Genomic DNA, 23,748 nt, shown 5'->3' on the forward strand with positions numbered 1-23,748 from the left:
ACCACAGGAAAAGAGTAGATCACATAATAAATGGTATTGCCTATTTGTGAAAGAGGGAAATTGCAGGCTGGAGCTTCCTCTCCAAAATAATCCTAGATGAATCAAATATGAAAGTAAAAACCAACAAAATATAAAGGAAAACATTAATCTAGTTTCAGGATGAGCAAGACCTACTTTCATGTAAAAAATAAAATTATAAGAGAAATTATTAAACTATTTATATAAAAATTTTGAAACAGTACTAATTTTTTTAATGAAAAGTAAATGATCTAGAAAAAATGTATAAATTTATAAATCCTTTTTTAAGAATTAAAATAAGAAATATATAGAATGACAACTTCTGGCAAGGATGGACATGTAGATAGATACACTTTGCCTCTTCACACAACCAAAAGAGAAACAACAAATTTAAAAACAAAAAATAACCAGAATTCCCAGAAGGTTGAACTGTATGGAAGTCTGACAACCAAGGAGTTAGAGAAGAAACATTCATTCAAACTTGTAGGAGAGGCAGAGTTGGGCAGCTGAGGTGGAGAGAATGTGTGGTAAGGTGGCGGCTGGAGAACCGAGCAGACCAGGTAGTGGCTCTTAGATCGGGTGGTCCCACATTTCTGTGTGGGTAAACCAGCAGGAACAACTAGGGACTGAGAGAAATCAGACAGCCCAGGATTTCAGTGTGGGAAAAGAAAGTCTCAAACATTTGGCTATAAAAATCTGTGGGGATTGCAGTGGTGGGAGAAACTCCTAGCCTCACAGGATAGTTTGCTGTAGAGACCCACAGGGCCCTAGAATGTACACAAACCGACCCAGAAATTAGCATCAGAAGGGCCCAGTTTGCTTGTGGGTAGTGGGGGAAGTGACTGAAAGCTGGTTGAGAGCTGAGCAAGTGGCATTGTTCCTTCTCAGACCCCTTCCCCACATACAGTACCACATTACAGCAACATGGGTTGCCCTGCCCTGGCAAATATCAAAGCCTCCAACCCTTACAATGTTATAGGAGCATGAAGACAAAGAAATATGGCCCAAATGAAAGAACAGATCAAAACCCCAAAAACAGAACTAAGCAATGAAGAGGTAGCCAACCTATTGGATGCAGAGTTCAAAACACTGATAATTAGGAGGCTCACAGAAATGATTGAGTATGGTCACAAAATAGAGGAAAAAGTGAAGGCTATGCATAGTGAAATAAGGAAAAATGTGCAAGGTATCAACAGTGAAGGGAGGGAAACTGGGACTCATCAACAATTTGGAGCAGAAGGAAGAAAGAAATGTTCAACCAGAACAGAATGAAGAAACAAGAACTCAAAAAAATGAGAGGCTTAGGAACCTCCACGACAACTTTAAACATTCCAACATCCGAATCATAGGGGTGCTGGAAGAAGAAGAGGAAGAGCAAGACATTGAAAACTTATTTGAAAAAATAATGAAGGAGAACTTCCTCAATCTGGCAAAGGAAATAGACTTTCAGGAAGTCCAGGAAGCTCAGAGAGTCCCAAAGAAGTTGAACCCAAGGAAGCATACACCAGGATACATCATAATTACATTACCTAAGATTAAAGATAAGGAGAGAATCTTAAAAGCAGGAAGAGAAAAGGAGACAGTTACCTACAAAGGAGTTCCCCTCAGACTGTCAGCTATTTTCTCAAAAGAAACCTTGCAGGGAAGAAGGGGCTGGAAAGAAGTATTCGAAGTCATGAAAGATAAGGACCTACATGCAAGATTACTCTGTCCAACAAAGCCATCATTTAGAATGGAAGGGCAGATAAAGTGCTTCCCAGATAAGGTCAAGTTAAAGGAGTTCATCATCACCAAACCCTTATTATATGAAATGTTAAAAGGGCATATCTAAGAAAAAAGAAGATAAAAAAATATACACAGTAAAATGACAACAAACTCACAGTTATTAACAATCAAACCTGAAAAAACAAATACTAAGGAAACAACTAGAACAGTGATAGAATCACAGAAATGGAAGTCACATGGAGAGTTAGTGGCGTGGTAAGGGGAGGACAGGGAGAGAAGGGGAAAAGTTACAGAGAATAAGTAGCATAAATGGTAGGTAGAAAATAGACAGGAGGAAGTTAAGAATAGTATGGGAAATGTAGAAGCCAAAGAACTTATATGTATAACCCATGGACTTGAACTAAAGGGAAGGAATGTGGGGGTGGGGGCAGTATGCAGGGTGGAGGGAAATAAAGTGAGGAAAATGGGACAATTGTAATAGCATAACCAATAAAATACATTAAAAAAAGACAAATGACAGTAAATATTGGGGAAAATATTTATCTTTGTTAGAAAGAGATGGAAATAAAACAGTGAGGTAACAGGTTTCATTCTTTACATTTGCAAATTTAAAATTAAGTAAATGTCAGTGTGTTTGAGAGCATAGCAAGTCACACATTCTTGTCACGTGGAGGGGTGTCAATCAATGGCTGCAGGTCTTCCCCACAGCAGGTTAGTCACATATGCTAAGACTTACTATTGTTCTCTTCTCTCAGAAGAAAATGTAAGAAATGAAACTTGTTACCTCACTATTTTATTTGCCTTTCTTCCTAAAGAAGGTAAATATTTTCCCTAATGTTTATGTCACTTGTCTTCTTTTTTTGAATGGTCAGCTTATGTACACTATGCTGTACACCTGAAACTAAACAAAGTAACATTGAATGTAAACTATGATTGAAAAAAATTAAAAAATAAAAATAAATAAAGAATTTTCATCTCAATGTTACATATAAAAGTAAAAATTTAGAAGCACTGCTAATATCTAATGTTAGGGAAGTAGTTAAACAAATGATGGAACATCAGTAAAATGAAATAACATATAATCCTTGGAAAACGTTTTTTAAATAATTATTTGTGGGATAAAATAGCTCCTATTGTTTTAAAAAAGGCACTAAAAACTATATGATTAATACAACCTAATTTTATAGTAAAAAGATGGATGCATTGAAAATGACCAAAAGGAAATATACTAATTAAACAATTATTTTTCTAGTCAGAAATAGGTGATGATAATTTTTCTTCATACTTATCTATATTTCCCAACAAAATTGTGAATATGAATTGCTTTATAATTATTAAAAAATACATGTCATTTTTAAAGGATTACAATAATTGTGTAATCCTTTAAATTATTATGTCCAAATTACAATAATTATGTAACCCTTTAAATTATTATGTCCAAATAATCACTAAATCTGATATACGGCATCCAAATTAGGACCATTTTAACAGTAAAGTTTTAGTAATACAATATCATATTCAGTGGGAATTCAGTATAGTATTATATTGATAAGTTTTGTTGTAGTAAGATGTTTAATATAGGCTAAAAACAAAGGAATTATTTCCCAAAATTATTTAGAAAAACAACTTATAAAACAAGTTTTGTTTCAGTCTGAAACAGCCCAGAAGTGGATTTAGTAAATTGCTCGCAAACACCCCAAATGGCACACTTTTCTACATATGTCAACATGGTTTGGTATCTTTTGGGGTGTTTTATGTTCCCATCTGGGCTCCCAGAAGGTCTAGGTGTTTGGCCATCGAGCCATCACATAGATTCCTAGGAAATGCTTCTCTCTCTCTCTCCTTTCATATTTATTTATTTATTTATTTATTTATTTATATTGGTTTTTTTCCATTACCATTTAACCCCCCATTTTTATTTAATCTTATTGTATTTTTTTCCAGTACCATTTAGTTCTCTTATACTTCCCTCTCCCCAGCAATCACGACACTGTTGTCCATGTCCATCAGTCCTTTCTCCTTTTTGCTCAATCCCTCCACCCTCTAATCTCCACCCCCACAGCTATCATCCTGCTCTCCATTTATGAGTTTTCCTTATTAGTTCAGTTTGTTCATTGGATTCCACATATGAGTGAAATCATAGAGTATTTGTCTTTCTCTGACTGGCTTATTTCACTTATCATAATGTCTTCTAGGTCCATCCATACTTTCCCAAAGGGCAAGATTTCCTCCTTTTTTATGGCCAACTAGTATTCTGTTGTAAATGTTCCATAGTTGTTTTATCTGCTCATCTACTGGTGGATACTTGGGCTACTTCCATATTTTGATGATTGTAAATAATGCTGCAATGAACATAGGGGTGCTTATGTTCTTTCAAATTAGTGTTTTGGGTTCCTAAGGATATATTCCCATAAATGGGATTGCTGGGTCAAAAGGCAGATCCATTTCTAATTTTTTTGAGGTATATCCATACTGCTTTCCACAGCAGCTACACCAGTCTGCATTCCCAACAACAGTGCAGAAGTGTTCCCCTTTCTCCATATCCTGGCCAGCACTTGTTATTTGTTGATTTATTGATGATAGCCACTCTGACAGGTGTGAGTTGGTATCTCATGTGGTTTTAATTTGCATTTTTCTGATAATTAAGTGATGTTGAGCATTTTTCATATGTCTATTGGCCATTTGTATGTCCTCTTTAGAGAAGTGTCTATTCAGGTCATTTGCCCAATTTTTAATTACGTTGTTTACTTTTTTGGTGTTGAGTTTTGTATGTTCTTTATAAATTTTGGATATTAACCCCTTATCAGATGTATCAATGAGTATGTTCTCCCATTCTGTAGATTGTCTTTTTATTTTGTTGATGATTTTCTTTGTTGGGCAAAAAACGTTTTAGTTTGATGTATTCTCATTTATTTATTTTTTCTTTTGTTTCCCTTGCTTGGGGATTTATATCCAATAAAATATTGCTACAAGCAGTGTCTGATGTTTTGCTGCCTATATTTTCTTCTATGAATTTTTCGTGTTTTGGATCTAACATTAAAGTCATTGATCTATTTTAAATTTGTTCTTGTATGTGGTATAAAAAGGTGGTCTAGTTTCATTTTTCTGCACATCTTCCCAACACCATTTATTGAATAAACTATCTGTAGCCCATTGTATGTGCTTGCTTCCTCTGTTGAATATTAATTGACTGTAAAAGTATGGATTCTTTTCTGGGCTCTCTATTCTGTTCCATTGATCTATGTGTCTGTTTTTATGTCAGTACCATGCTGTTTTGATTACTATGGTCATATAGCATAGTTTAATATTAGGTAGCATGATTCCTCCAACTTCGTTCTTTCTCAGGATCACTGTTGCTATGTGGGGCTTTTGTGGTTCCATATAAATTTTAAATATATTTGTTGTAGAAATATATCATTAGAATCTTGGTAGAAATTGCATTGAATCTATAGATTGCTTAGGGTAGTATGGACATTTTCATGATATTAAATGTCCATACTATTCCATGCTATGTCCATACAGAGATCCCTCTATCTCTACATTGCTGAGAGTTTTTATCATAAGTGGGTGCTGCATCTATTGATATGATCATGTGGTTTTTAACCTTCATTTTGTTTATGTGGTGATTATTTATTGATTTGCAAATGTACCAACTTTGCATTCCTAAAATGAATCCTACTTGATTATGGTGTATGATCTTTTTGATGCATTGCTATATTCAGTTTGCTAATATTTTGTTGAGGCTTTTAGCCTCTATGTTCATTGGAGACATTGGCCTATAATTTTCTCTTTTTGTAGTGTCTTTATCTGGTTTTGGAATTTGGATAATGCTGGCCTCATAAAGTGAATTTAGGAGCCTTCCCTCATCTTGAATTTTATGAAATAGTTTGAGAATGACAGTTGTTAGTTCTTCTTGAAATGTTTGGTAAAATTCATGTATTTCATGTATGAAGCCATTCTATCCAGGGGTTTTGCTTTTTGGGGAGTTTTTTGATCACCGCTTCAATTCCACTAGGTACAATCTGTCTTTCATTTTCTGATTCTTCCTGATTTAGTTTTGAAAATTGTATGTTTCTAGGAATTTATCAATTTCGTCCAGTTTGTCCAGTTTGTTGGCATGTTGTTTTTCATAATATTTTCTTACAGTCTGTATTTCTTTGGTGTCAGTTTTATTTCTCCTCTTTTATCTCTGATTTTATTTATTTTGGGGTCCTTTCTCTTTTTTTCTTGATGAGTCTGGTTAAGGGTTTATCAATCTTGTTTATCCTTTCAAAGAACCAGCTTTTGGATTCCTTGATCTTTTGCATCATTTTTTAAGACTCTATTTCATTTATTTCTGTTCTAATCTTTATTATTTTCCTTCTGCTCACTTTGTGCTTTGTTTTTTTCTTTTTCAAGTTCCTTTGAGTGTAAAGTTAGATTGTTTATTTGAGCTTTTTCTTGTTCTTTGACATAGGCCTGTAGTGCTATGAATTTCCCTCCCAGGATTGCTTTTCCAGTGTTCCACAGATTTTGGATTGTTGTGTTCCCATTCTCATTTGTTTCAAAGTGTCTTTAGATTTGTTCCTTAATCTCATTGTTGGCCCATTCATTGTTTAATAACATGCTATTTAGCTTCCATATCTTTGTGTGTTTTTCAGTGTTCTTGTGATTGATTTCTAGTTTCATAGCATTGTGGTGAGAGAAGATGCTTGATATGATTTCAGTCTTCCTAATTTTAGTGAGACTTATTTTGTGGTCTATCCTAGAAAACATTCCATGTGCACTTGAAAAGTATGTATATTCTGCTGCTTTGGGGTGAAATGCTCTAAAGATATCAGTGACATCCATTTGATGTAGTGTGTTGTTTAGAGCCACTGTCTCCTTGTTGATTTTCTGTCTGGAAGATCTATCCACTAAAGTCAGTGGTGTGTTAAAATCTCCTACTATAAGTGTATTTCCATCAATCTCTCCCTTTATGTCCTTTAAGATTTGCTTTACATATTTAGGTGTTCCTCTGTTTGGTGCATAAATATTTACTAGGGTTATGTCCTCTTGCTGGATTGTTCTCTTTATCATTATGCAGTTGCCTACTTTTTGTCTCTTACTATAGCCTTGGTTTTAAAGTCTATTTTGTCAGATGTAAGTACGGCTACCCCAGCTTTTTTTCCTTTCCATTTGCGTGAAATACCTTTTTCCAGCATTTCTTTTAGTCTGTGTGTATCTTTCTATCAGAGGTGGGTTTCTTGGAGACAGCATATGTATGCGTCTTGTTTTCTTATCTATTCAGCCACCCTATGTCTTTTGGTTGGATCATTTAAGCCATTTACATTTAAGTGATTATTGACAGATACATATGTATTGCTATTTTTAAACATTCTCCTTGTTTTTTCCCTTTTTCTTCTTCTTAAAGCAAGCCCTCTATTATTTGTTGTACTAGTTTGGAATGAACAAATCCCTTAGCTGTTTCTTGTCTGGGAAACTCTTTATTTCTTTCCATTTTAAATGATAGCCTTGCTGTGTAAAATAAGATTGTAGGTCCTTGCCGTTCATCACCTTAAATATTTCATGCCACTCCCTTCTGGCTTGAAATATTTCTGTTGAGAAATCAGGTAGCAAACTAATTGGAGCTCCTTTGTAGTTAATTACTTGCTTTTCTCTTGTGAATTTTGGGATTCTATCCTTGTCTTTAAGCTTTGCCATTTTAATTATGATATGTCTTGGTGTAGGCCTCTTTGGGTTTATATTTCTTTGGGACTCTCTGAACTTTTTCGATTTTTGTGTCTTTTTCTTTCACCAGACTAGAGAAGTTTTCAGTCATTATCACTTCAAATAGGCTCTCAATTCCCTGCTCACTCTCTTCGCCTTCTGGTATTCCCATGATGCAGATGTGGTTACGCTTCATGTTGTCCTGAAGTTTCTTACGCTCTCCTCATTCCTTTTCATTCTTTTTTCTTTTTGCTGCTCTGCTTGGGTTTCTTTTTCCTACCTTGGCTTCCAAATTGCTGGTTCAGTTCTCTGCTTCCTCTAACATACTGTTTATTCCTTCCAGTGTATTATTTACTTCAGATATTGCATTCTTTATTTCTGACTGGTCCCTTTTTATTATTTCTGTGTTCTTTTTCATGCTTTTAAGTATCCTTATAATCATTACTCTAAACTCTATATCTGATAAATTGCTTGCCTCCCTCTCATGTAGTTCTTCGTCTGGAGGATTCTCTTGTCCTTTCATTTGGGGTCTGTTTCCTTGTCTTTCTACTTTTGCTGCCTCTTTGTGTTTGCCCCTATGTATTATGTAGACCTGCAAAGACTCCAGTGCAGACCTATGTCAGATACTGCCTGTGACTGGCCCTGAGCAACCTGTTTGGAACTATCAAAAATCCACAGCGTTTGGCTCCCTCTGCTTGGCCTGGGTTTGTGCTTGGTACACACAGGGTGTGTACCAAGGTCAGCTTTTACCGGGACTGGGCCCAGGAGAGGGTCAGCTAAAGTCTCAGAACTCCCAGAGATCTGCCTTAGTTGTTAAACTCAATCACTGAGAAAACCTCCAGCTGTGTTCCTCAGCAACCAGCTTAAGCTCCACAGGATAGGGCAGAGTAATTCCTGTGAGCGAGGCTATTGCTTCTTCTCGGGCCACAGCCAGTTGGTGGGGAGTGCTCTGCCTGAGAAAGCTGGCTCCTGCCGTGTAGGGGATGACTTGGTACATGGATTGTGGCAGCTGTTCCTTCAGTTTTCTCCCCAAAACCACCAGCCCCAGAGTCTCTTTATGTGTCTCTAATGCACTCTGCCCCACTTCTGGTAAACCCCAAGGTAAGTGGCTGCAATTGGAATTTTGTGTTTTGTCCTTTTACGAGGCTCTCTCCATCTCCAGCCTTTGCTCCCTGGTGGACAGGCTTTTCACAGATGGATGTTGTCTGGTTTTCTTTGTATCTGGGCATCTCTGGTGCTATAGGCTGAGGAGCCCATCTTTGTTTTAGAGCCCACACTACTCAGAGGGATCCCTGGCCACTGAAATATCCCTTCTCCAGGACTTCAGCTGCCACCCATGGGAGCCCAGCTAGCCCTCTCACACCTCTTCCACACTCCCTATCAGTCTCATTGTGGTGAACTGGTTTCTTCTGTCTGTCCTGGGTTATAGAGCCTCTCTCCAGCTAGTGTTTAGTTGGATATTCAGAATAATGTCTATACAATTTAGCTGTAATTCCAGTTTGGTCCAGAGAGGAGGTTTGAGCAGCTTCCACTTACTCCTCTACAATCTCAGATCCCCCGGAAATGTTTTTCTCATTTATAGAAATGGAAATGAACACATGATTATGGCAGGTTTTTGAGGTGTGGTGTGTGTTGAGGGGGGTTGTTCTTATGAAATATTCCTTTTGAAATTCAGAGCTTAGAGAAAGCATGACTTTGGTGAGTATAACTTTCAAATGCATAAAACAGCAGCTTTAATCTCATTTTATGATTGGCACCAAGCAATAAGCAAACTATCTTTTTATTCTTCAAAACACAATATAGGCCTGGCTGGTATGGATTGAGTACCGGCCTGAGAACCAAAAAGTCACCAGTTTGATTCCCCATCAAGGCACATGCCTGGGTTGTAGGCCAGGTCCCCGGGTGGGGGTGTGTGAGAGGCAACCGACAGATGTATCTCTCACACATTAATGTTCCTCTCTCTCTCTCTTTTTTCCCTCCCTTCCCCTCTTCTCTAAAAAGTAATAAATAAGATATTTAAAATAAGAGCACAGTAGAATGTGTGTGCATATCTGTGGTGTTGGACATTCATGTGTACATGTGTATGTGTGTGTTGTTCAATGTAAGGCAAAGGTTTGAAAAGTTCAACTGCAAACACTAATGAATTTGGCATCCTTCAAGCTCTGTCTCGTAAGGAGCAATTCTAATGACAGGACCGTGACACATGCTCTAAGGGAATGTGGCAACGGTCTCAGCTGGGAGGACTTCTTCTGTGGAGACCTGCTTTCATCTCCCATGTGTTTGCCCAGGCTACATAGACCTTTGGTGACCAGGCTGGGAGCTTTGGATACACCCCAGCCTTTCAACAACAACCAAAGAGATCAGTGGGTCAAGAGGGCCATAAACTCACCACAACAGATTAGATGGTTACAGAGACAAGGTCACCTGAAGGGACAATAGGAAAGTTTTACTTCCTGATAATTTTATTTTCTTCATTTTTTTTTCTGAAGGAGGTTCAGGAGGTTCAGGCTTTTCAACTTTTGTTAATTTTTCTAACATTATAGTGACTCTAGACAGGCACTGCTGCTTTTCATGCCAGCTGCCCCCCAAAAGACTCATGCAAGTTCACAGTAGGAAAAAAAATGCTCTTCAAAGATTACTGGAGTCATATGGAACATCTGTGGCCTTTTGAACATTTGATCATCAGAAAATAAAGGGCAGGTAACATTCTCTTGCATGACTTTGCACAGACCACATTCTACTAATGCTTGCTCCTAGACTCACTTTCCTCATTTCCATCCTATGTGCCTCTGTTAATTTATTTTTTCTAACACCCCCTTCATGTCTTCCTCCATGTGGTTCTTTGATCATCTGGTCATTTGTTGATTTATTCTAGTATGTAACAAACATTTATTGAACATCTACTATGTATCAGTCATTTTAGTAGGCATTGGAGAAATAGAAATTGTCACTGTGGTCTCTGGTCTCAAGGAGCCAACAATCAAATTGGGGTACAGAAAAGAAAAGTAATTTACTAGACAGTTGCTGCAATGAGGCTGTACAATAATGATTCCACAATACGGCTTGCAACATTATACACTTACTCTTACACTGTGAGTCTGCGGGTAAATTGTGGTTTGGCAGATTGGGTTAGGCAGCTCTCTTTCAGGCTGTAAGTCTGCTGTGCTTGGCTCCAGTCTGTGAGTTGGGCTGAGATCTTTTCTATGTGTGTTTGTTCTGAGGCCCTGGTGGAAGGGGCATGCTTTTCTCATGGCAGGTCACAGAACGTAAAAACCCAAACTAAACCACACAAGCACATTTAATATAATGCCTGCTGACTTTTTAACAGCTGAAACAAGTCACATTGTCAAGCCCAATGCCACTGGAGTAGGGAAATATATTCCACCTACTCCCAGTACACTATAGGTTAGATGATAGAGACAGGGCATGAAGAATTGGCAAGATAATCTAATCCACCACACAAATAATGACAGTAAAGTATGACAAATGGTACTAGTGAAGTATATTTAAGGGTTGGATAAAGTACGGAGACTTATCTCAGAGGAGGGGTGTGGCAGTCAGGGTCAACCAGAGAAGCAGGGGCAGTAGGATAGATAGATGGATGATAGATAGATGGATAGACAGTTAGTACAGGGATTTGACTTCACACAGTTCTGGCAGTAGGTTAGGAAGTCTCTGTAAAGGTTTTTCCTCCGCATCTGATGCTAAAGTTGATGTCCACAGGCCAAACAGTCAAGAAAAGAAGGCGGTGGTAAAGTGGGGGTGGGAGAGGTCAAGGGCAGGCTAGAACCCAGAAACCCGAGCTGGAAGCGCTCAAGGATGGACTGAAACACATGTCAGTTCTTGTTGCCTCTGCCTTGGTGACCTTGAAGGTAGAGGTAAACACGTAGCCCTGGGCCAGAAGTGACAGACACTCAGGGAGGATTGTGGGAGGGTAGAGCAGTTACAGGCCCAGCCCACCAGCGACAGTGGCAGTTGCTTTCCCTCAGTTCTTCACCTCTCCTGAGAATCTTCCTGTGGCGTACCCTCCCCAGACACATTAAAAATAATTATAAAGTCAAGTCTGGGAAATGTAGTTCAGCCAAGGCTGGTTGACAAATTACAGAGCCATGACAAGGGAAATGTAATTCCAGTAGGAGAAAGAGTAGATCAGGAAGTGCTTGAAGGGAAGGTGATATTTGAACTGAGTCTCGAAGGATGAGCAGCACGTAACCAGGAAGGAGGAATGGCAGTTCAGGCAGGCACAAGGCATGGGAAAGGTAAGGTTCAGGAATGTGGAAGATCCTTGTGTGGAAGCCCAAAAGCCAAAGTCCCCAGGATCACACTCCGAGTCAAAGTCAGGTATAACTTGCTGTAGCAAAGGAGCATGCTCACCAATGTATGATGGGGCACCTGAGAAAAAGGAGTTAGGAAGGGACTTAGTACGGACATAGGGCTTGTGCACGTACTAGAAAGTTTTAAGGAAGCAGACAGTTCTTGATTGGGTGTTTTTAGGAAGTATTGGGTATTGTTATTGACTGAATTGTGTCTCTACCCTGCCACAAATTCATGTAATGAAATCCTAACCCCTAGTATCTCACAATGTGTCTGTATTTGAAGCTAGGGCCTTTAAGGAGGTAACTAAGGTTAATGAGGTCATAAGGGTAATAGAACTGGGTCCTTATAAGAAGAGGAAGACACAACAGGGATGTATGTGTGCAGAGGAAAACCTGTGTGGAGACACAGAGAGAGGGTGGCTGTATGCAAGTCGAGGAGAGAGCCCTCAGGAGAAACCAGCTCTTCTGATATCTTGATCTTGGACTTCCAGCCTCCAGAATTGTGAGAAATAGATTTCTGTTGATTAAGCCACCCAGTTCACAGTAATTTTTTATAGCAGCCCCAGCTGACTAATCCAGGGATCTTGGTAGTTTTATCTAAAGATTAGGAAGATTAAAGCAGAGCCAGACATCACTGGGAAATAAGCAGTTGGAAGAAGGGGATATTTCATTATTGTAGCTGCAATGTCTTTGTCTTTCTCTTCTTCTACAAGAGTCTCAAAGTCTGATTATTTCTGTGTTCTGTAAGAGTTGTTTATAAGTTGGAAACATCATGGCCTACCAGCTGCCAGAGCTGTTTCTAACTTTCTCATTGGCATATTTGGAGAGGATTCTCATTTACTGATCCAGAAATTACACTGAATCCCCATTGCTTATTATGTTGAATCCAGATTCCTTTGCTCAGTTAATAAGATTCACAGTCTGGCCTCACTCTTCCTAGTTTCTTTAATTTCCCTACATTTGTCAATACTTGTGGTATTTTATTCGGAATTTCTTTTCACTGTCTCCCACATAAACTGTCTTCAGTCTGGTCTCCACTTTGTGGCCTCCCCATGTGTAATCATACTTTTTAAGATTGCCTCAAATCTTATTCCTCCATGAAAGACTCTCAGATTACTCCAGCCAACTCCCACCTTTCCTTCCTTGGAGCTCTCATGGCTCATAAACTACTACAGCAATAGACAATCAATTATCCTTGTTTTGTATGGGTAAGTTCTGTCTTTCTAACATGATCATATATTCTGTGATGCCCTCTGAGGGCAGAGGCCATGACTAGTAGCTCCTTTGAATTCAACTTTAGAAAACTAACATTGTAGTCCCGCAAAAAGAAAAAAGTGTGGTTGATTGGTTTCATCATATTTTTTTTTAACTGGGACTATATTCTGACATCTTTGTATTTCCTTTGCTACTGAGGCAATATCCTCTACTTATTTATGTATTCAGCCAGCCAGCAAGTATTTTTGAGCACATATTTTTGTGCTCAGCACTTGACATTTAAGCTCAATAAATAAAGCAGAAATAAATCTGGTGGGAGTTGGAGATCACCAGGAGAGTTTTGCATGAGTAGGAAACAGCATGAACAACAGCACAGAGGCAACAATAATCAGGTATTTGAGGACTCAAAAGAAGTCGGTGGAGAAAGAGCACAGTGTGCTAGGTGAGAAAACACATGAGATAGGGTTGGCGATGTGGGTAGGCCTCATGACCCAGTTATGCAGCTTGGACTTCATCTTTAGGGCAGGGGGAAAGTTCTAATGGGTTCCAAGCATGAAGCACATATGTCCATAATTTGATATTAGAGACATAGCCGTGTGGAATAGGTAGAATGGATCAGCACTGGTGAGACTGGCAAGAGAGGGTCTCCTTGGAAACCCTGAGAGCCTGAATCAGGGTCATGTAGGTGGTGAAAAGTCAGTGGGTTCCAGAAAAGGTATGGTTCTGCTGACTCTCACTGCCTCACAGGCAATTTTTACTCACAAGCATTCTAGTTCCTATATATTTATAGTCATCAAGTCATGCTTTGGTTATGGGATTGAAAACAGACCCAAGGTTTTGTTCATTTGGGTGAGGTTCCCTCTGTAATATACTCATGGGTGCTTTTCTCTAAGTATATGTCACTTCACTAAAAAGTTTAAAATAGTTGACCCAGGAAATGTTCTCCAAGTCTATAGTTTATAGTTCCTGATAACTTTCAGAATCCTTATCTGGCAACATTCACAGACACCTTCAAAAACGACTTTTGCTGTTGCTTTTCTGTTCTGTAAACTGGGTTCGGAGATGCAGATGTGAAAGTAGCTCGATTCCCTTTCAAACTAGGCTGTCTTCTATAGTTACCGCCCCAGTTCCCAACGGATTCCTGAAACTTTCAGAACCTTCTTGCCTCCTATTTGTACTACCCTGCTTTTTCATTTAGCATCCAAACAAATAATTCATTGGGATCAGATACAGCAAAGTAGCTCAACGCTTGACGTGCGTATGTTTTCTCTCCCCAGCTAAGTTTAAAACTCTTCAGTAATATGTTCAAACCTCCCTTTCACTGAAGCATCCTTCTTTGCCTCCTCCTCAATTTTTGATTTGCCCTGGGGTTCTGGTCTTGGTTTATTTTGTTGCCCTCGCTACTCCTCCTGGCTGCTCTCATCACACATGCAGGAGGTCTATGCGTCCTCTACTCGGAAGGCCTGCCTGCAGGCATCGCAAGCTCAGTTTATCCACAGTGGAATCATTTATCTTTCCCATCTACTCTCTTTTACCTTTTTCTGTTGTTTTTTCCACCATAGCAGTGTCATCATTTGCCAAATTGTCCATGTTAGAAGCATCAGGATTATCTTCCACTCTTCTGTATTCATCCCACCTCTTCGGTTGTCCATATAACGATCCTGCCACTAAAAGATCTTTTACCACCTTATCTCTGAGGCACAGCTGAATACAGCTAAGCCTGACTACCATCTCCAGCACTTACTGCCAATCAACTTGGGCCTTTCTTCAACTCCCAGGCCCCCAATGTCCTTACTTGTGTAATGTGGACAGTAATACTGATTTACTGGATTGCTCTGATAATGGAGTCACTCCGTCTTACATGGAGCATCTCAGATGATGGCAGTGAGTGGTCCACGAGTAGGAGAACCAGCCTCACAGTCCACGTTACCTCTTCCTTGTTTGCTGGCTTACCCACTGCCTCCATGACTCCGGGCCTCTCTCTGTTCTCAGTTCATGCTTAATGCTGAAACCAGAGTTAACTTTCTAGAGCTGCTCGAAAACCTTTCATGGCTTCTGTCGCCAGTGCTTGGTGTGGATTGCTGTGTCCTTTCCGCCTAATCTCCATCACCCCTTTGGCCTCAAGCACCTTTCCTTTGAAGATTGTGACTTAGTCATATACTTAAAACATTATATATATATATATAAACACACACACACACACACAAATTATATATGACAGGAATAGAGAAGTCACAGTAATGTTTAATATCTAGCCCTGTAGGGTGAAACAAAATAAAATTAATACACTTTTAAAAGTGAGGATCCATCTCATTAGGAACTGACTTAAAGAAATGAATGTGGCATTTAATAGTGTTTACTGTCTTGTTTTGTTTTGAATGGCAGGCAGAAGATGGACCTAATAAGAAGATAACTTGCTGCAGGTCCCTGGGGACCCAGTGAGATAAGAGGGGAGTAAGCAGACCTTCCTTGGGAGAAGGAGATCAACTCACTAACTTTTCAAATTATGGCACAGTTAGCTAAAGAGTTAAACACACGGAGTAGATCTACTCCTGCAAATGAATGAAGCAAAAATTAGACTGACTTCTGATTCTTGTTCCTGGCCTATAAGGACACTGGCTTTTTCCAAGACATCATAAAACATATCCTCCAACTTCACTCCCATTGCCCTTAATTCTGAAAGTTTATCTACTCATCTCCTCGTCAGTGCCCTGTCCTACCTGCCTGTAGTTCATCAGTTCCCAAATGTCAGCATTATGGCAAGTAATAAGGGAAATATATTCATTGATTACTTCATTCTCTGTGTACCCATACAAATGGTGAGTTAAAGTTCCAAAAAAAAGTGAAGCAACGAGCTTTATCATTGCATGTCAATGAGTGTATCAAGTCCTTAAAGTCAGGAATAGGACCTCCTGATCTTTCTGTCCCTCGGAACTTCTAGCCTACTGACTGTTCATAGTTGAGCATGGTGAGTTTTTCACCAATTGTGTTATATAGCTGTAAGCCACTGAGATTAGGTCACTTAACAAAAAGAATGCTTCACAGAGAAATCCAGCCATTGAACAAATGTTTATTAAGTGTCTACCATATGCCACATATTATTCTAAAGTGGTGATAAAACGAAGTTCCTGTTTTTATGCAACTTAGGTGCAGGTGAGGGAAGAGATAATAAACAAGTATATAAGTAGATAATATAATTTCAGAGAGCAACACATTCAGAAATATAACATTTAAAGCACCTGCACATTCTGTAAGAGCTGTATTATGGTTGTTTGGAAAGCATCTTTCCCAGGCCATCTGTGCTTCTCTTTCATTTCTATCATAAAACCACATGAATTCCCATCTTGGTCTCACCTTCTTGCATGGCAGACTTGTCTACTCCAATGATGGCCTTCATTACACTTGTGCTTTTAACTTCTTTGGATTCCCTAAGATCAAAACCACTAAGAAAGAGGGATCCTCAAGTGCACCAAACTCTCCATGTCCATTACAGAAATCTCTCTGACATGGCAGTTTGAGCAGGCAGAATGGTGGCTGTGTGTGCATGTGTCTGCCTTAAAAATAGCAGTAATAAGCTTGGCCCATCTCCTGTGCAAATGTTAATGCCTAACTTATGTATAGTCACCTCTGGCTTTCTTAAGATTTCCCATCTGCCCAAGGGCAGCCGTTGGCAAAATATTAGGCCAAAAATAATCACTCAATTGTGAACATGTTATTTGCTAAGTTATAAGGGTTCACAGACCAAAATTAGTTATTTTATCAATGAGGCTATTTATGATGTTCTTTTTGTGGGAAATCCTTTACTTTCTTCTTTCTGTCTTCAATGAACCTTTCCCTATCTGCACAGAAAGAGTTCTGTAAATCTGCTTCATGGTGTCTGTTTTTAGAACTCTTTTCCTTCATGGCAAGCAGTCATGACTATTACTATTACTCTTTATAATAATAGCTCTTAAATTGATCTAGTGTCTATTTTCAAGTAGCTTCTTGGAGCTCTGAGTACTTTATGGCTTATTATTTATACCTACTTATTGATAAAGATGATACTTTCTAATTTTAAGGGGCTTTACAATTATTCTTGCTAATTACTCACCTCCATAGCCCTCTCATCCTAGAAAACATTTTGAAGGTGACTAAGTAGTCCCTTGGCTTAGGAAGGAAAGTCAGTTTGGCACTCAGGGCCCATGGATTTGTTACTGAGATAGTGGCCCCCTGCTTCTGAAATGTGACTTGGAGGTAGTTTTTGGAGTGCTCAAGTGCAAGGAACTCACGGTACATGGATCCTCAGATTGCCATCAAACCCTTTCTTTAAGGTTTTACTTCAGGCCAACTGTCAGTTTTACGTTTCAGGTTGTGACTTGTGATACCTGTGTCCCTTTGGCTTTGGAGGGTTTTCCCCTCAAGGCAAAGGGGTCACTGGCATCTGGAAGAACAGGACTGTTCCATATTCCATTCATTCCAGCTCCCGCTGAGTGCTGCTCTGGGCTGGTCCCTGTGCAGACTCTACTGCCTTGCCCCTCTTTGCCCTTGGAGACCCTTCCTCTGAGGTTCACAAAGACAATCAGAGGAACTTTGTGTCTTCTGCTCCATACCATGTCTAGGTGGAAACACATCCACTAACACACAGATTTAACAACTTTACTCAGCACCTACTGTGTGTCTGTCATGCACCGAGTATGTTGGAAATCTATTTCTTGTAGACCTTGGTCACTGCTCAGTATTTACAAATTCTCTGTTGTTGTTTCATCTTTTATAACAATATGGTATGTTTCTTAATTAAACCTGGCAATTTGTGGTATCTGCTATGTCCCCCCGCAAATTCATACGTTGACATCCTAATGCCTTATGCAATGGTATTAGGAGGTGGGACCTTTGGCAGGTGATCATGAGGCAGAGCTCTTGTGTTTGGGATCACTGCTGTTAATAAAAGAGACCCCACAGGGTTCCCTAGCCCCGTCTGTCACAGGAAGACATAGCAAGAAGGAGCCAGCTGGCACCTTGATCTTGGACTTCTCACCTTCAGAACTGTTGTGGTTGTTTACAAGCCAGCTAGTCTGTGGTATTTCCTTATAGCAGCCTGAATAAACTAACTCTCTGAAACTAGCAACTAAATAGATTTTATGTCCTCCATACCTCTGCATTCCAAGAGTGTTCTTTTAGGACAGGAACCTGAGAAACATGCTAGATTTCTGTCCCACCCTTCATCAGAGGACTGATCTGTGTTCCCTGACCCTATGTCTCCAGCACACCTCATGTCATACACTCCCATCGAAATGGTACTTCCCATTACCCTGGCAACGCAAACACTCAAATGCAAAGACAAGACAGGCATACAAGGCAGAAAAAAGTTGGTGTCGTTAATGTTGCATTTAGAAAGTTAGCTTTTTATTGTAGAAATTACCTATAATTTATGACTGCACATATAATAAACCTTTAAAGGGCTGATTCTCAGCTCACCCCTGGAGTCCCACATTGCAGTGCTTTTCCAGTTTTTTCCTCACCAAGTTCGCATTACTAGCTAAACATTTCATTTATAAAGTTAAAAACATCTTTTGGGATATAGAGAACTTTGCAATAAGCTAAGTTTTTGTTTTGCTAATTATCTCTGTTAGTCCTTTTGAAAAAATTTCCCTACAAAGTTAATAATCAGGATTGTTAAATTAACTGCCATTGCAGATAACCCCCCAAATAATAATTTGTCCCCTAAAGTGCTTAGTCTGCCTAGTTTTAATTCAACCTTCAGTTGAAATAACTCTTTGAAAGGAATTGATAAATACTAGTAGTCAAAAATATAACCTTTTAATCAATTTTGCATTAATCTACTACCTAACCTCTAAGGTTATCACACTGGAACAGGGTGCAGTTTGTTACACTGAACACTTATAAGCCCTGCCTTGCTGGGTGTGTGCCTGAGCCGGTTGCTCGCAGGTGGCCGCACTGTGGCGCTATGGCAGGAGCGCAGGCCCGGGAGGCTGTGGGCTGAGTCCTCATGCTCCGTCATTACTGCACCTTCTGTGGGCAAGTCGTTCCATCTTCTTCCACTTGAACTTACTTTCTCAGCTGAGATGTAAGAGTATCAGCCCTGCCTGCCTACAGTGTTGTTATGGGGACTAAATTAGCTAATAAATGTGAAAGGGGTGTGAAATTTAAAACATAATCACATGTAAGGAATTCTCAGTGTTGTCTGCTGTGCCAACTAAATGACTGAATTAAAATAAAAAGTGTGGTTTTTTTCCCTGCATATTTGTTGAGGAAACTACATAAAAAGAATTTTGAAAATAAAATACAGTTGACTTTTGAACAATGTGGTGGTTAGGGACACAGTTAAAAATCCATGTATAACTTTTGACTCCCCCAAAACTTAATTAGTAATAGCTTACTGTTGACCAGAACCCTTACCAACAACATAAACAGTCAATTGACATATATTTTGTATGTTATATGTATTATGTACTGTATTCTTACAATAAAGTAAGCTAGAGAAAAGAAACTGTCATTAAGAAAATCATAAAGAAGAGAAATGCATTTACATTACTGTATTTATTGGGAAAAGTCTACATATAAATGGACCTATGGAGTTCAAACCTTGAATATGCACAGGCCAATTGTAGTCTTCTCTCCAAAGTTCCAAGAGTTAAGAATAAATTCATCTCTTTATTTAGCTAATATTTATTAAGTACCAGCTAAGGGAAAGTTATTTGATTTAGTGGATTAAGAAGTACAAAGATTAATCAAGTGTGGATTCGGAATCAAAGATGTACAATACAATATGCAAATGTAAAGATAGCATACCTTTTTTTCTATTCATTCAGCTTTACAACTACAATTTCAGCACATACAACTGGTGGATATAAGACTTTCAATCTGTCAGTAATGGAGTTTGGACAAGTCCAACACTCTTACCTCTGTAGTTGTCTCATTATTTAGGTACCTAGACTGAAAAGAAAGTGGAGAGAAAATTAAATGTTTAATGGTTTGATTCAATCCCAGTCCTTATTATTATGGGCCCATAATTCATTTCATTATAGGAATAGCAGCATGTACCAAAGCACTGGCTTCTGATGCTAAGGATCTATTTGTGGATAAGCAAAAGCATTATCATTATATGTTAGGACTTGCTTCATCGTTCAGGCCACACTAGAAATTGGATGAAAGTGTTAAAAAAAGGGATTTCTGTCTGAGCAGCATATTCTTACCTGTCTCTAACAGACAAAACTGTGGTCTATGGCAGTTCACTCATTCTCCTTTTTATTAATATTGGCAGTGGCAGAACACACCCAGTTTCATTACTGCCTGGCTCTTCAGGTGCTTTCAAACACATTCACTTTAGTCACCCCCACTTAGCTGCTGGGGCAAAGAGAGCTGCAGAGAGGTGAAGCGATTGTTGCCTCAGCACCCACCAGTGGTTCCCCAAGGCACGGCTCAGACCCTTTATCTCCAAGGCCTCTGGGTCTAAGCTCATTTACATGATGTTTATCTGGCTCCCAAAGAACATCTTAGATTTTTTATACTGTCTTTCCCTGGCAAGGTCATTCACTTTCATATATTCACACTATAACTTTCATAGGCTACAACGAAGGATGGAAATGTAAACATATGGTGGTTCTAGGGCCAAGGCTCTCATTTCATTATTTGACCTTTGTCAGGTTATTTATCCTGTTAGCTGACTGCCTTCCAGAAATAGCGATGGTGACTGCTGTCACCTTGGCTTATTGTCTTCAGGCCAGTTGACACTCTAAGCGAGATTACTGTGCAGTGGAGAGTAAAGAACCTTCATCACCCTCCAGAAGGTCTCCATTTCCCTAGCTATGGGTCAAGGCTAAGTTCAGAGGTCAGAAATCTATGAAGATATTGAGGTGTATTTCAGGTCTTCAAATAGGAAGGAAACTGGAGCTCATTGTTCTTTTCTCCACCCCTCGTTTATTTCCATAAAAGCTTGAACTCCAGGCTGTTACTGAGGAGCATGGTTGTGTTGACAGGAGACAGGTGAGGAGGTACTTGGAGCCTGGAAGTGAGAAAACTAGCATCCAGTGATCCAGATCTGTTTCGGGCTGTGTTCTGTGTTGTTCCATCCAGGATGAGAGCATTTTTGGTTTCCCATCAGCACACACCTTCCGGAGCGGTGCCTTCATTTGTACTTTTGGACAACTGCCTATTCTGTCTGTAGCATCTCGTCTTTTCTGTGTGTGTTTAACTTGCTGTTTTCCTTGGCTAATCTGCACAGGATTCTTTTAATTCCAATAGACACAAGTGCAATGTGTATTTTCCCTGGCTAACTGTATGCTAAGCTCAGTGAGTATAATAAAGTAGGGAAGCAGGTTTTTCTTATTTTGGAAAAGAGCACCCAATTGGCCTTTCGAGGAAGATGCTCCAGTGTCAGTTAGGACTTCAGTGTGACAATCTTTGCATTGCCTGCCTCCCTTAGATGCCCCACTTCAGGTTGATTATGGCTCTGATCTGCAGGAACTCTGTTAAGTATATCCAAGTTCCCTAATTTCTGTCCTCCACATCCTTGACCCAGGGTGGGACTAAGGGTCTTGACCTTGTCACTGTTCCTGAGGACAAGACTAGAGGAATTGATGAATTCAACTGTGAATTGAGTGTCCCAGAAAAGAGAAGCAAAAATCCTTTCCAGCACACCAATCTATCCAAATCTTCTCTTGTTGTCTGTGATGCCTGCTGATAGTTGATAACAAAAAGAAAACGTGAAATTGGCTCTGCTATTAAATGTATAAGAGAAAGGTAAACGAGTCCCTTATTTTTCTTTCCAATTTTTTAAGACGGTAATTAGGAGAACCAACACCAGCCAGGCTTGAGTGAATGCACACAAGACCCCTATAGGCAGCACAGTGTACTAATGTGAAAATATGCCTAGACAACATAACTTGTCAGAGAGGATTATTTCTATTTAGTGAGTCTGCAGGAGCCCCTTTGCTCCACCATTCAGAATTTGACTAGACAAGAGAGTGGGGCAAGAGAGAGAGAGGGAGAGACAGAGAGAGAGAGAGAGAGAGAGAGAGAGAGAGAGAGAGAGAGAGAGAGAGAAAGGGAGGGAGAGAGGGAGAGAGGGAGAGAGGGAGAGGGAGAGCGCGCGCATTAGTGAACAGCTACTGTGGCATTGATGTTTGAGCGCACTTCTGAACTGGCTTTGTTGAGACTATCAGTGTCTCAGTGCAGAAAGCATGCGCTGTCCCAAATCCGCTGTTACTATGAGAAATGAGGAGCTGCTTTTAAGGTATGTTGTGGTGGCCTTTGTTTTAATGTATGTTTTTCTTGTTTCCAGAACTGGCTGAAACAATAATCATGCTCTGAAGCAAGTAGCTTCCTTATCTTAGAAGAGAAAAAAATGATCTGGAGAGGAAGAGAGAAAGAGGGAAACAAAATCGAGACCAAGAGATTGGGAGAAAGAGAGCAAGCGAGAGAAAGGAAAGGGACTGCTGTGTGCGAGTTCTATTTGCACGAGTTGCCTTTTGAAAGCTTAGCATGTTTTTGCTCGCTGCGATTTGTGAGTGGCCAGTGGCTCATTTTAAAGGCTCTGAATCTAGCTCTTGGTTTGTCTTTTCCTTTGCAATGTCTAAGCCTCTTTCATTATTATGCACTCTGCATGGAATAATCACTGAAAAAGGAGCTAAGGAGACCCCATATTAGACTTGCGTTCCAAATACTGTTCTAATCTGGACTTAGCCTACCTAGATAGCCCTTCTGTGTTACCAGGTTTGGGTCACTTTATCCTGTTTGCCAAAATGTGTACCTGTTTAAATACCTCTGTTCATGCACGGCATTCTGGGTCCCATGTATTGAAAACAAATATTTGTTTCCTCCATCTATGTCAGGGTTCTTTCGCATACTGAGAACGAGCCACCACTGACCTTTTGGAAGCAGAGAAAGAATTATGAGAGAATTGGCATCCTGCTTTGAAAAATGTAGTCTTTTGTTTATTTGCTAGCAGACATTGTAGCACTGAATACATCTTTGGGTCTGACAATGGGACCGGTTGAACAATGGAGCTGTCAAACTAGCTTAATGCATGTCTGGGCCTTTTTTTTTTTCTTTCTAAACACCCTTTTTATCTGCTATAATCTTGTTTGTATAGACTATACAGAATGAAAGCTTTTAGCACTACTTGTTTGTGGGTTTTGTGCTTTTAAAAAATTTAATATCTGCCGTTCATAGAGCTTTTTGCATTTTGCAGCTATGTCGGTTGGATTAAGTTAGAGATTTATTGCTTACCTCTCTGTTAACTACAGAAAGAAATGTATTGATTGAGACTGCTTGTAATACCATTATCATTCCGGCAAATACCTTCTTATCAGACATACCCCTACAGTATATATACTTGGGGATTTAAAATTTGCCAATTTGGTGAACTTATGGAAGGTAGCAAGAGAGAGAGAAGTTAAGAGGGATATTTCTATGTTTAAGTAAATTATAATCTTTAGCCTGTGTCTTCTCTCTTGACATCCAGATAGACAAACAGTTTAGAAATTCAGGGGCAAGTGAGAACTTTTGCCCTTATAATTTTGGTCACAAACCATTATTATAAAACCTTTTAAGTTGGTAAGTTACAGGTCTCTATGGAACATACTGATTTCTGAAATACGGTTATGTGCTCATAAGACGCATTTCCATGCAGGGCAAACATTTCTCACGGCTTCAAAAATCTTTCTTTTATAACATAAGCACTGGTTTCTAAGGTGAATACAGCGAGACTTCAAAAAGAGAAAATGGAAAAATCTGGTTTGAATTTCTCATAATATTGAAATGATTTTTCTTCTCATACTAGATATAA

General features: G+C 39.3%; 1 protein-coding gene across 2 annotated transcripts in view; it reads left to right on the forward strand.

Annotated features, from left to right (window-relative positions):
* The window catches only part of CELF2 (CUGBP Elav-like family member 2), a 391,137-nt gene that overhangs the window by 60,504 nt on the left and 306,885 nt on the right, over positions 1-23,748 (forward strand). Inside the window, exon 1 of one of the 2 annotated variants that reach the window (XM_045857937.1) lies at positions 22,078-22,194. The exons of the other annotated variant lie outside the window; for it this stretch is intronic. Coding sequence (XP_045713893.1) covers positions 22,142-22,194 — 53 coding nt within the window. The 5' untranslated portion in view covers positions 22,078-22,141. Of the gene's footprint in view, positions 1-22,077; positions 22,195-23,748 lie in introns of those variants that run through there. 2 annotated transcript variants of the gene reach the window in all.

This window comes from Phyllostomus hastatus, unplaced genomic scaffold (genome assembly GCF_019186645.2).
Source record: "Phyllostomus hastatus isolate PE091 unplaced genomic scaffold, TTU_PhHast_1.1 phas_scaffold_1674, whole genome shotgun sequence".
Lineage (NCBI taxonomy): Eukaryota > Metazoa > Chordata > Mammalia > Chiroptera > Phyllostomidae > Phyllostomus > Phyllostomus hastatus.